At 39.0% G+C, this 14,479-nt stretch overlaps 1 protein-coding gene across 1 annotated transcript in view; it reads right to left on the bottom strand.

Moving 5' to 3' along the window:
• Positions 1 to 5,356, bottom strand: part of LSm7 (U6 snRNA-associated Sm-like protein LSm7) — a 32,304-nt gene extending 26,948 nt beyond the window's left edge. Inside the window, exon 1 of the mRNA XM_090387582.1 lies at positions 5,291 to 5,356. Within this exon, the coding sequence (XP_090243708.1) occupies positions 5,291 to 5,299 (9 nt within the window). The 5' untranslated portion in view covers positions 5,300 to 5,356. The remainder of the gene's footprint in view (positions 1 to 5,290) is intronic.
• Between the last annotated feature and the right edge of the window lie 9,123 nt (positions 5,357 to 14,479).

The following is a 14,479-nucleotide window of genomic DNA, read 5'->3' as shown; positions in this document are numbered from 1 at the left end:
TTCTCAAAAAGAAGTCAAAGTTCTGAAGGGTTGGGAGAAAGACAGAGGCAATAGATGAATTTGAAATAATGGGTTAAAGAGATTTAAATCCAGGAAAAAAAAAAAAAAATAGGAATTCCTGATTAGGAAATCTAATCAGGAATTCCTGATAAGGAATACCAGATTGGTCACACACACACACATATCATATTTGAAGCAAAGGAATCATAGAGCAAATAATTAGGGCAACAAATGAGTGGTGGTCGAGGCAACCAGCAATGAAGATTATGCCAGAAAAAGTAAACAGGGTTCAGGAGATTGCAGGTAGAAATTGACATTGCTGAGACCATATATTTGTGAAACAAATTAAGTTTTGGAGAGATTTAGATATTTCTGTATATAAGTGTGTTCTCTTAGTTTGACTATTTGTGATGTATAGTAGGATAAGGTAAAAGTGGAGCTGGGGGAATATGTACGAATTTATAAAATTTTTGGATAGAGCAGACAAGCAATATACCAACTCACTGATATAATGTAGCCTCAACAGTGCCTCCCACATACACAGTACTCGGAGATTATATACCAGCTGATCAGGATGCCTCAGAGTTACCATAGTCACTATATTCGAGTAAATTTTCACATGCAGGTCAAGGTTGTTTGTTAGCCATTCCACAATGCATTCCTGTTACAATTCCTTTTTTTTTTTTTTTTTTATGAAAACCCCAAACATGAGAGGTATTAGAACCTATAGTACTTAGTACCGTGCTTGGGTTGGAGGCTGAGAAGATATCTGTTGACATTAGACTTGAACTTCTGTAAACTGTAATTTTCAGGAAAAACGTATGAATGAAGGTTGTTCCAAAAAACGGCTGTTGAATGAATAAACGAGGAAGATGAAAAGTTGGTTCTGTAAGTTTGAAGTTGGACAGTAAATGGAGTTGGGTGGTGGCGGCACGTGTTCGGACTGTTTTGAAAGAGAGAGCATGAATTATAGAAGCCAATTCAGAGGAACAGTGCCCATGGAAGTATCTGTAGAAAAGACATTTAGCAGAAACAGTACGTCTATGAGACAGAGAGTGGAAAGACTCTGTTAGAGATGAGTCACTAATTAACCTAACTACCATCTTCTGAATGTAATCTAGAAGCCTGGAGAGGTTTTGGGGGTACCACCCTAGATGTGGGAACAATATTCCATGGTAGAGTGAATTTGCGATTTGTAGAGAGTGAACAGCTGTTAGGAAGAAAAGTAACGCTGAGAGAGAAAGAGAAAAACAAAGTTTTTTAGATGCAGAGAAAGCAATATTTGTAATGTGATTGTGCCAAGAGAGATTAGAAGTCAGGGTAATCCCCAAAAGTGATATATCAACTTGCCTAGAAATCGGAGTGTCACCAAAGATAAGCATAGGAGCAGAAGAATCCTTTTAAGTTGTCATTGAACCACTGGAGAATTACCTGGAGATCGGCATTTAAGGAATTAGTAGCAGATATTTGAAAAGTTGAAGCTGTTTCAGCAAGGCAAGGTTTCTCAAAATAGAATGTGGAATGCAATGTGCTATCATCGGCAAAACTATGGATAGGATTTCCAGTCAATGGAAGAAGGTCATTAATATTCAAGAGGAAGAGAGGAAAGAACTGAACCTTGGGGGGACACCAGCATCAGTGGAGAAGTTACAAGACAGAGAGCCATCTAACATCACTCTCAGTGAGTGATCAGAGACAGAGAGAAAACTGGATAACCAATTACAAAAAACAGTTGGCAAACCATAAGATGGAAGCTTGTTTAGAAGACCTTTATGCCAAACACAATGGAAGCCTTTGAGATATCAAGAGTATCTGCTTGTGTTTCACCGAACTTTTCCATTGAATTTGTCCATAAATGGGTAAGCCAGAATTTCACCAGTGGATTGACACTGACGGAATTCATACTGGCAATCGTTGATCAGACAGAAGGTTTAAGAGTTGGCGGTTAATTGATTTCTCCATTACTTTAGAAAGATTAGAAGTAACTGCAATGGGACGATAATTGGATGGGAGGGATTTGTCACCCTTTTTAGGAACTGGCTGCATATGAGCAAAAGGGAAAACACCTTTGAAATAAGAAAGTGAAAAAATTCAGCAAAGAACAGGAGTAAGTTCAGGGGCACAGGTTATGAGAACAAGTTGAGAAATACCATCAGGACCCTGCACTTTCTTAGCATCAAGATTCATCAAAATCCTTCTGACATCCTTTTGATGGAAGACCACAGGAGACAATGAATGGAGCGTGTTGGGAATACTAGGAAGTGTTTTACCAAAATCATTAATACATGAGTTGGAAGAAAAATGGGATACTAGCAGGTCTGCTTTATCCTTGGCCAAAGGATAAAGTCTGGTTTTGACAGAGGTGGGAGCAGAGATGGGCAAAAGTTGCGGCGAAATAGCTTTGGCAAGAGACCAGAATGCTCAGATACGATTAGGGCAAGAATCAAGTTTTCTACTCTTAGCCTGTTCGAAATCTAGTTTGGACTGATTAATAACTGCTTTACAATTGCTGCGAGCTTTGGTGTAGGCAGAAAATGAAACTGAAGAATTGGAAACAAGCCAATTACAATATGCAACATTCTTCTCGTGAACAGTCTTAGCACATTTATTGGAAAACCAAGGTTTAGATAAAGGACAAGATTTTAAAGTGGAGTGTGGGTTAAAGGATTCCATTCCTACAAGTATAATTTCACTGACACGATCTGAGCAAATGTTGACATCAGTAGTCTGAACAAGGAAAAGAAACCTCGCAGATCATCCCATTTTGCATTCTTGTAATGCCAAACAACACGAGGTTGGGAATAGCCATGAGATAAAGGCTCCATTGAAGACACAATCACCAAGTTGTGATCTGAGGTGCCTAAAGGATCACTCACTTTGACCGTGTACTTAGAAGGGTTGTTTGTGAGAAAAAGATCAAGTGTGTTGGCTGTATGGTTAGGATTGTCCGATATTTTTGTAGGTAAATGAACAATCTGTGCAAGGTCATTAGTAATTGCAAAAGCCTCAGCATCTCGACCAGCTGGGTCGGTGTGACTAGAAAACAGAAGCCAGCTGGAGTTTTTTTTTGATTTGGTAGTTGTTGGCGCATCGGCTTCTGTGGCCATATTGCACCTCCCAAGGTTTTTTGCAGTACTTTGATCCAAGCCCGAGGCGGGAATCGAACCCGCGACCTTTGGGTTGCCGGGCAGGTACTTTACCCACTCGGCTAGCCCGGTCGGCCCAGCTGGAGTTGTGAACATTAAAATCACCAAGATTTTAATGTTCACAACATCTACCTTAAAAAAAGTCAAGTTGCAAAGGGAGGAAGTTGAAGAGCTCCAAGTGATTAGTGGAGTTAAGAGGACGGTAGAGACAACAGACGATTTTGACAGAATGAGGTAGCGAGATTTTAAGCCAGTTTCAAATTACTATGTCTCTGACAGAATATCGGAACGGACATATGCACAAGTACCACTTTTGAGGTGGTACTCTGGAGACTAATAAACAAAATGGTGGAACTCCACCAGATGATGAGCATTATCTACCAAATAGTATTGCCTGGTAACACGGAGGGGCGGCATTCCTCCATGTGGTATGGGTGCACACCAAGACCCCTGCTTATGTTGGTTCTCACTTGGGTGGTCACCCACAGCAGGCTTGTCTTGGGGGTTATACCCAGGATTACTAACAGTCCCACCATCGTGAAGGTGCAAGCAGAGGATTTGGCTGTCACAGACCATCTGGACTTCGCCGAAATTGGGTCCACTTGACTTAAGTGTCACCCGAATATCAGTTCCATCAGTGGTTTAGACTCCTAGGTAGCAAGCAGTTTGTCTGGCATATCTGAGAGGTCTGTGACAACCTCAAGGACCAAAGGTAATGAAACCGTTGGTCTTGTGAGCAACCAAATGATATAAGAAATGCATTGCTCTGTAAGTAGTCTATACCGTGAATTATGTGGGCGAGAGGTATACAGAATGAGAGAGGACAGTTAGTGAACAACATTCACCAACCTATAGAAATTCTCTCAACTATAATGGGTTTGGCCCAGTGGACTATTTAGCAATCGGCCTGCAAAAACAAATTTAGAGTTGTCCCCCTTGAAATATTGGGTACATAAACTTCAAAAGATAATGCAAAAAGATGGGGGTGGGGGGGTCTAGAGTTTTACTCTGGAAACTAAATGTGGGTCTCACTACCTTCAAGACTCCAATTAGCAAAACAGTATAATACTGTTGTATTGAATGATAGGTCATCTACCTTAATTTGTCTATCATTATTCTAGCTAAGTTATGTACCACTAAGAATTAAGCCATAACGGGTGATTTTTCACTGAAATATTAATTGAGATAACTGGTAATGTTGTTTTAAATATATTTTACGAAACATAAGCTTGGAGTATTATCAACAACTAATGTGTATTACAGTATATAAAAACAAATCAGTAAGAGATTCCTAACCAGTGCAACTACAATGTGTCACAGCAAGCTAAAATGAAACAGCCAGAATCGTTCTTAAAAATGCATTTGCAAAATTAGAAAGCAGCAGAATGGCCAATTGTGTTATACTCGCAACATACTGCAAGCGTAATACGGCGTTAATTTTCACACACAAGAATTAATAATTTGAAAAATTTTATCATAATCATATTTTAAAAGAAGGCATTCCCTTATTTTGGAGGCTAACATGTCCAAAAGGAAGTCAGCTGTCAAACTCTAATAACTGCCTTGGGAAAAGCAGAGTGCTTACACCAGTTATGGTGTAAGCACTCTGCTACAAATTTCTTGATATGAGAAGAGAAATTTGCGCTACGAATTTCTCTTCTCATATCAAGATATGAGAAGAGAAATTTCAAATGATAAGAGAAATTTGCGCTACAAATTTCTCTTATCATTTGACTTCCAAATAGTGATGTTCGAAGTTACAAAAGATACTTCTAGTCACAAAAATGAGTTATGAGCGGCCTCAAACAAATCTTAGAAACATTTGCCTTTTCTGGCCACGTGCTGTAAAAGGCATGCATCTTTTGCTCTACTAGCGTTTATATAGTGCTAGTGGCCAATAAACTGATCATTTATTATTATGAAAACATCAAATTTCATAAACAATTCCCGAAGAAAAGGAAATATTGGATGTTTCCCTATTTAATCTAATATCAGAATATTAAATACATTCACTACTCGCATTTATCTAGTTTACTTGATGAAACTTTAGGAGAAATAGGAAACACGAGCTGTGTTCCCTATAAACTACAGTGAAACGTAAAATTTTACATTTCACTGTAGTTTCAGAGCATTTTAAAACTTACAGCATTCATATTCGAAAACGTCAAAATACGAGTGACCCTCGCTGAGTTTATAGCAGAAATAAAGAGTATACCATGCTGACCGAAGAGGGCGCTCCTCTCCACATTCAACTTTACTTTCCAATATTAAGGGAAATGAAAAGATAACATTTTTGATATATTAAAATATAAATGCACAAGGGACGGAGCCGAAACTACGGTAGAATTGGGTAGGGCAAGCAGGACACTAATCCCAGGTGCAGCATTTTAAGGACGTATCAAACCAGTTATATATTTTAAAATTGCTTCATTTTTGATTTTATTACAGTCGGACCTGTGTTTAACGAACTTCTTTACAGCGAATTTTGTCCTCCAGTGGTTAGCACTGGAGGACAAACAAAAATTTTCAACTACAGTACTGTATCTGTTGATATTTCAACAGATATTTGAAAAATCAGGATATAAAATCTGTAACCCCTTTACAACTTCTCCAATTCGTTCATCAGTATTGTCTAATAGAATCTTATCTAAAAATAGAAATAGCGCTATGAATTTTTCTTACCCAGCCTGTAACAGTAGCGTCTTGTGAAAGAAAGGTCCTTCAAAGCGAGAAAAATTCAATTAAAATAATACACCTTCATTGCATATTTTTAGTTTATGTTATAATGCTAGAAGTACTATATTTCGCAATACAGTATTTTGTTTGTATGATTTTATACTAGATATATAAACATAAACTGTCTAGTTTTCTAATTTCTTTGTAGTTATATGTGTACTTTCTTTGTAGTTTATATAGAATTAAATTCTGGGTAGGTATAAACGAATATTTGTAAGTTTCTTTTTCTTTGATATTTTTGTTTTGTTATATTCATTGTATTATTTAAATTATTTTATTAATAAATATATGCAAATTGTAGACCGTTGCAATAGTAATTTTAATAAATTCATAAAGATTGCAGAGGCGTAGAAACGGGTTGCGGGGGGAGGGGGTTGCCTGGGCGCCGAGCTTCAGGAGCGCAAACTGAAGGAATTATTTATCACAATCAGGGGTGCGACGGAGACATTTTGCCCCTGGGCGTCGACCACCGTAGCTACTTTACTGAAAGATTGACTACCAGCTAGATAATGGGGACGAACTTGCCTCCGTAGCCGAGTAGTCAAGAGCGGGACTGCAGCAGCACACGCTCCTTGAGTAGACCGCGGTTCAAACCCCTAACTGCTAAATACGGTCGATCTGCTAACCCGCACTGGATCAGCGTGGAAATTAACTTCAGAATGAATTGTTGAGGAGGCTTCCATCCTGCAGTGGGTTGATAATGGAGGCGGATTTTTACTTATAATACTTTTCCCTCAAGCGTAGGATTGCCTACTTCCGGCTCTGACAAGGGATAATACGATATGAGTTTAGAATATACTATAAAATATCGGTGTAAAAACACCATAGATAGTTCATAAAAGGAAAACAACAATTTCAATGTAAAGGCATCAATTTAATTGTATCACGTATTGTGACTACCTTCACAACCAGTTACCATGTACAACATTGCACTTCACTAATCGAGAAGACTATAGTCTTCTCTATGTGAAGGTAGTCACAATATGAGATACAATGAAATTGATGCCTTTACAGTACATTGTAGTTTTTCATTTATGACCTATCTGTGGTATATTTACACCAACATTTTATAGTATATTTTAAGCTCATATCGTATTATGTATCGTGCATTTATATTTTAATATAGTATTATTTTGTAGACCTTTTGGCATCTCTCATATTGTGAAATTAACTTCACAACTGGGTTGGCAAGATTGGAGCAATAGGGTACCTGCCCACCCACCGACGATAGGCCTATTCGAGGAGTTTATGAGTTTTTCAGTGGTTGTGAGTTGAAGGAGTTACTGTCCCTTTCATTCTTCTACACCGTTTCTTTTCTTCTTCCACTCTTACTGTTACTTTCCTTCCCCTTTTTGCTTTTTTAAGTCTAATAGAGACAAATGAATAGCAGAGTTATTATCCCACACATATATAAACAAGCCTTGAAACAGTGCCGTCTGCGGGGAGGTAGTCTTGATGGGGCCCTTGTTACCACAAGAATAGATAACAATAGTGTTCCCTAATGGGGAAGCGTTGCTTATTCGGGGGGTTTATAGTTCAATGAGTGAGTGTGAGGAGTAATTGTCCCTTTGCTCTATTTCTACTTCTTCCTCCCTTAGTATCACTTTCCTACACCTTTTTGCTTTCCTAATCCTAATAGAGACAGTATGTGGACAACACAGTGTTTTATCCCATATCATTTTTCAAACGTGCCATCTGGGTGATGGTGCCCTCTGAGAATAAGTAACAATAGTCTTCTCTATTAGTGAAGCACTACTTATTCGAGTAGTGCAAAAATGGTAACTCGGTGTGAAGGTAGTCACAATATGAGATACAATTAAATCGATGCCTTTACACTACATTGTAGTATTTCTTTTATGAGCTAACTATGGTGTATTTACACCATTATTTTATAATAAAATTTTTGAGTAGTACATGTCACACTAGGGTTACCTGAAATATACATTCATCTGCCCAGTGTATATTATGTTCGTGAACTGCGTGTGTTCTCTGGTGGTCAATTTGTCTGTTTTGCTGGAAGAAACACCGAGTTTCAGGAGAAAAAAACTTGCTATCTGTACGTGAGACTGATTGACTCAGCCACAGAGCCACAAAAGCCTAAAAACAGTTCCTAACGTCATTCGTTGGCATTCGAACCTGGGCCTTTTACATCCGGTTTGGGAAGGACAGTGACGATGCCACTGCTTTATTCGCGCAGACAATTTTTGAGTAGTGTTAGTTACCAAAGATCGGGAAAAATGTATACCAAGTCAAAAGGCGCGAATTCGAATCCCATCAGTGACACTAAGATTTAATGGCTTTTTTCATAACGTTATTGAGTTACCAGTCATTGGCGAAGTTTCATGTTTTTACTCCCTGAAACTCAGATTTTTCGACCAGAAAACAGCACAAAATTCCAAATATATAAGATGCAATGTGGTCAACGAGGGAGTTCAAAAAAGATTTATATTCACCCACAAGTAGTTGTGATAGAAGGTTGAAATAAACACCATGTTTTACACTTTTTTCAATGTAGTTACCAGACAACATGATATATTTTTGCCACTTCTCAATATACTTTCGCAGGTCAGTTTTATAGAAGGTCTTTGACTGTCCCTCAAACAACGAGTCGGCAACAGACATCATATCATCATCATCAAGAAAGTGTTTTCCATGAAGAAAAGACTTCAGGGCAGGAAGGAGGAACAAATTCGAGGGTGCAAGGTCTGGGACATCGTGCCCTTTCATTCTTCGGGTAACGAAGCCAGAAGTTTGGAAACCCATCTCTCGGACACTTTGTTTATAGGAAACTGTTGATGCCCTCCACAGACTCTACATATTGAACCACTGTAGCTAATCCGGCGATCTTCAAGGATTAATACCTCAATTTTAGCAACATTTCCTAATCTTACAGCAGTTTCTGCACTTGTTAAGATTACCCACAGAGCCTCCAGGGTAACACAATTGGTATAGTCACCGTTCTTCCCACACCATGGTGGAAAAGATTCGAGTTCGAATCCTGTTAATGACGCGAGGGATTTTTAGAACTTTTTCAAAATGAGTTAATCGGTGTCAGGGGAGGGTAACATTGTTTATTCCACCGGAAACTGTGTTTTTTTTTTTTTTTTCATCTAGCAAACAACAAATCGATCACAGAACACATTAAATTTACAAACATATTATACGGTTCAATATGGCCTAAAGTGGTGCGCCAAACACCCAACATCTAACAAACAAACAAACTGATGTAGGGTGGAAAAGGGCACAAATATATGAAGAAGCAGTGCATCAACAAGAGAAAATACAGTTTGCACTGGTGCTCTATTACTTCTTCCTCGCACTTAAAGACAATGTTATACGTGAAATGTGTGAGTACCACTATTTATTATGATAATTTTAGTTGCATATACACATGTATAGTATCTTATGTAGGACGGCACCTGAACGTCAGTACAACTCAGCCTTGATACACTGTGATAAATACAGAACTGTGTAAAAGGTAAGAAATGTGTGTAGTGTTATGTTTGTGCAGTATGTATGTTTTATGTATGTATGATCACCTGGAAAGCTTCTTCACTGTCCGTCTATAACACGTGGAGTTAGGCCACAACTGCCCATGGCCAACCTTAACAGTCACACACTACATGTCGAATGCGAGTTTGGGATCATTCAAAAGAACTCCGTATCATCAAGCCGGCATCAGCGCGCGCACGCACGCACACACGCACGCACTTCTATTCACCCAGGAGACAGGACAGCAGAAAACGAAGAAATAAAGAAAAAGTGTAATAAGACAAAGGATACTGCTCGACCATGTCTTTATCCAGATCTGCCCAAAATAGCCCACAAAGAGAAAAAGTCTTCAGTCAAAAAGCAGCAATAAAGTTATCCAAAAGCAAGGTGAGAACAAGTTCTAGAGGTAAATTTGTTAATCTAGAGTGGTATCAGTACTCACTTGTTGATTAGCATTAGTAGAGGCATTTGATGCAAGAAAGCAAGCTTATGCAGCATCAGCCAAAAAAAAAAAAAAAAAAAACCCACTTCCACTTCACCCCTCTGTTCGTTCAAAATACCTGTCCAGCTGAGCCTTAAACTTATTTAGGCTATCAACCTCCACCACAAGGGATGGAAGTCTGTTCCACCAACCAACCACCCGCTGGCTAAAGGCAAATTTCCGCACGTCTATCCTACATCTGTCTTTCCTCAATTTGAATTTATGCCCTCTCAGGTGATTTTTCTGAGCTAGAGGAAGAATCCCATCAGCATTGAGCATGCTTAAACCATTTGAGGCTTTATACACCTCTATCAGATCACCTCGCTGGTGCCTAGTCTCCAGACACTGTAATTTGCAAAACTTAAGCCTTTCTTCGTAAGAGCACCCCTTTGTTCCATTCACTAATCTTGTTGCCCTTCTCTGTACTCGTTCCAGCAGCTCTACATCCTTCTTGAAATGAGGCCTCCAGACCTGTATACAGTACTCTAGGTGTGGCCTGACCATTGCCTTATACAATGTAATAATCACCTCCTTATTCCTGCTGGAAAAATTCCTGTATATCATTGACAATACTCCATGAGCTACTCTTGCAGCCCGTCTGCACTGCTCAGAGAACTTCATATCTGCCTGCACAACCACCCCCAAGTCCCTTTCATTCTCTACCAATGTCAGTGTAGTACCACAGAGTTGATACGTTGCTCTGGGGTTGCTGTTTCCCATGTGTAGTACTTTACATTTGTCAATGTTAAACTTCATTTGCCACCTCTCAGCCCATCTGCTCAACCTTTCCAGATCCTGTTGCAGCAGCATAGTGTCAGTAGTGTCCTTGACAACCCTGCCAACCTTTGTATCATCTGCAAACTTGGACATTAAGCTTGATATACCATCATCAATATCATTTATAAATACAGAAAACAATAATGGACCCAACACTGAGCCCTGAGGGACTCCACTAATAACATTAGTCCACAATGAGCAGTGTCCATTGATTACCACTCTCTGTCTTCTCCCCCTCAACCACCCCTTTATCCATAGCAGCAATTTGCCTCCAATGTCACACTGCTGCAATTTGTGTAGCAGTCTTTCATGTGCAACAGTATCAAAAGCCTTTCTAAGATCCAAGTATATAATATCAAAGTTATTCCCTGCATCCAGTTCTTTTGTGACTGCATCATAGTATCCAATCAAATTGGTCAGGCAAGACTTCCCCTTAACAAAACCATGCTGTGTCTGAGCTATAACTGAAGTCTTGTCTAAATGATCCTGCAGTGCTTCTTTAACCAGTGCCTCCATTAATTTTCCTGGAACAGAAGTTAAGCTCACAGGTCTATAATTACTTGTGTCAGCCTTTGATCCTCCTTTGTGAATTGGGGTCACATTTGCACATTTCCAGTCTATGGCAATGATTCACTGGTTGAATTGCCATGTCAAATTGGCAAAATTGTATATTAAGTTTAACTACATATATTTTGTTAAGAAAAAATGACTTTTAGCATTAATAGGGGCATACAATGCAAGAAAGCAAACTTATGCAGCATCAGCCAAAAAAAAAACAAAAAAAAAACTCTCCCATTTCACCCCACCATTCGTTCCAAATGCCTGTCCAGCTCAGCCTTAAATTTATTTTGGCTATAAACTTCCATAACAAAAAGTGGAAGCCTTTTACACCAAACAAATACCTGCTGCTAAAGGCAATTTCCGCACATCTATTCTACAACTGTCTTTCCTGAACTTGAATCTGTGCTCCTTCAGGTTCTTAATCTGAGCAAGAGGGAGAATCCCATCAACATTCAGTTTGCTCAACCCATTCAAGGCCTTATACACCTCCATCAGATCATCTTGCAGGTGCCTACTCTCCAGACGCTGCAATTTGCAGAACTTAAGCCTCTCTTGCTAAGAGCACCCCTTTGTTCCCCTCACCAATCGTTGCCCGTCTTTGTACTCATTCTAACAATTCCACATCTTTCCTAAAATGAGGACTCCACACCTGTAAACAGTACTCTAGGTTTAGCCTGACCATTCCTTTGAATAACAGGATAATCATCAATCTGTCCCTGCCAGCAAAATTCCTATATATCATTGACAAGACTCCATGATCTGCCCTGGCAGCCCGTCTGCTCTGCTCAGCGAAATTTATATTTGACTGCGAAAATACCCCCAGGTCTTTTTCACTTTTCACTTCCCTGAGTGTAGTACCAAAGAGTTGGTAGGTTTCTCTTTGGTTATTGCTACCCATATGCAGTACTTTGCTCTTTGTCAATGTTAAACTTCAGTTGCCACTTCTCAGCCCATTTTCCCAACTTATCTAGATCCATTTGGAGTAGGATACTGTCTTTACTGTCGTTAACAACTCTGCCAACCTTTTTATCATCTGCAAACGTGGACATTAAACCTGATATACCTTCATCGATATCATTGATAAATTATGGACTGTGTAACATTACCCTAGAATCGGAACACTCCAGGAACGACATGATTTTTATCCTAACGGCAAAGCTAGCAATTATAATAATTATAGACTAGGGCCACTGCAATTAATTCCTCAACCTTTGGTGAAAACTAAAATTCTCTCCCTCAAAAAGATTTGGCTAACCATTATGAAAAGGTCATGCTCACGCTCTGTCACTAGACTGGTTCTAATTCTTCAATCAGGTGTATATGGACCGGTGTTCATGGCCGATACTTGTGAAGGGTAAAGCAGATGCAAGTTAACAAGGCTTTAGACCGAAACAGGTCCCGAATCTCAATAAAGAACTTTCCCATCCCCAAATCCAGGTAGAACTTCTTCGATAACTTTTTGCTCACCTTGTGCTGAACGTTAATTCTGACATCTGAGGCCACGATTCTGAGACCACCCAGACTAAATGTATATTATATATCAGGATTAGCATTAGTAGAGGCATATGATGCAAGAAAGCAAGCATCGTCCAAAAAAAAAAAAAAAAAAAAAAAAACCTTCCCATTTCACTCATCCATTAACTCAAAATTCTGCCTTGAATTTATTCAAGCTGTCAACTTCTACCACGACAGGTGGAAGTTTGATCCAGCAATCAACCACTCGCTGGCTAAATGCAAATTTCCGCACATTCATTGGCCTAGCCAGGGTAGGGTGAACAGGCACATTGTATCCCTTGACGCTGAAATCTGGTAATGTGGCGCTTTTTAGCATTAAGTAATTGGCGCCTTTTTTTGTGAATGCACCTGCTGACAAAGAATCCTGGCTACGCCACTGCGCACATTTATTCTACAACTGTCTTTCTTCAATTTGAATTTATGTCCGATCTGCGCAGTAGCACAGTGGTATCGTCACCGTCCTCTCCACACCGGGTGGAAAAGGCCCGAGATGGTGTCCCGTCGATGATGCGAGGAACTTTAGTGGGCTTTTTTTACTCCTTGGCTGAGTTAGTTGGTCTCAGGCGTAGATAGCAAGGCTTTTTTCCCCAGAAACTGGGATTTTTTCGTCCAGCAAAACAGTCAAATCGACCAAAGAACACGCGCAATTTACAGACACGAATACGGGTTAATGTAATCATTTACGGGTAACTCTAATATAATAATTTGAATTTATGTCCCCTCAGGTGACTTATATGGGCTAGAGGAAGAATCCCATCAGCATTGAATTAGCCATGAGATTAATAGATGTCAGAGCTGCAATGGCTCAATACGTTCTACGTTATATATCAATTACAGTATTTAAGAAAAGGAGGAATTACCTCTATGGTGTTTTGTAGAACACTCCTGTGCTAATACTGTCCGTTGCTAAATTCCTCACACTTGTAGACAAAATCAATGATCCAATGCACCACGGTTTTACAGGAAAGTTAAATTCTTATTAAATTCTTTTAATGTGTTTAAAAAATGCATTTAGTGATTAAATTGGTTTTCAAAGTATTTCATTTTTTTTTAAAGTATGGACTTAATATCTTCTCTCGCTCAAAGATATGGTTTGGTGATCCTATGTATTTTTAGGTCGGATGTGGGTTACTCGAGCCTCCAGTTCCGTGCTGCATAGGATCATTGATTTTGTCCACGAGTGTGAGGAATCCATGTAAATAATTTCAACAACGGAGAGTATCAGCACAGAAGTGTTCTACAGGGCATCAATAGAGGTAATTCCTCCTTTTCTTAACTAATTCATCTGAAGATGGAAAGGGTAATATTTCCGTAATGTTTGCAATCATCTGTACAGTAACCATTAAATATGTTTAAATTTGGTGCAAGTTTTAGTCCTCTCAGTTTAGAAACCATTATGAAAGATGCAGCTGCGGTAGTAGCGCCACCAGTAGCGAATGGTGTTTAGTATCACATTTAGTTGTGAAAGGCACGTTGTTAAGTTGTACATGTGGTGTTATGGAAAAAGGAGTATCTTAAACTTAATAATTCGTGTTATGATCAAAGCACATAAAGAGTTCATTTTCAAATGAAGTTAGGAAAAATTGGAAAAATTAATATTTCTTGGTTTGTATATTGATTTTTTTTTTTCTAATTTGTAAATATTTCATCTACAGATTTCTATCTGTAGTTCTGTTTACCTTGTAAACTTAGTTGTATGCATATAAGCTACTTTTTTCTTGAATAAAATTTGTGGGGCTGATTACAATTTATCATATCTGTAAGCTGCGTC

Source organism: Mastigoproctus giganteus, chromosome 13, assembly GCF_048544385.1.
Source record: "Mastigoproctus giganteus isolate SK-2022 chromosome 13, ASM4854438v1, whole genome shotgun sequence".
NCBI classification, from domain to species: domain Eukaryota; kingdom Metazoa; phylum Arthropoda; class Arachnida; order Uropygi; family Thelyphonidae; genus Mastigoproctus; species Mastigoproctus giganteus.
Note: the sequence above shows the minus strand (reverse complement) of the source record. Positions and strands in the feature narration are given on the sequence as shown.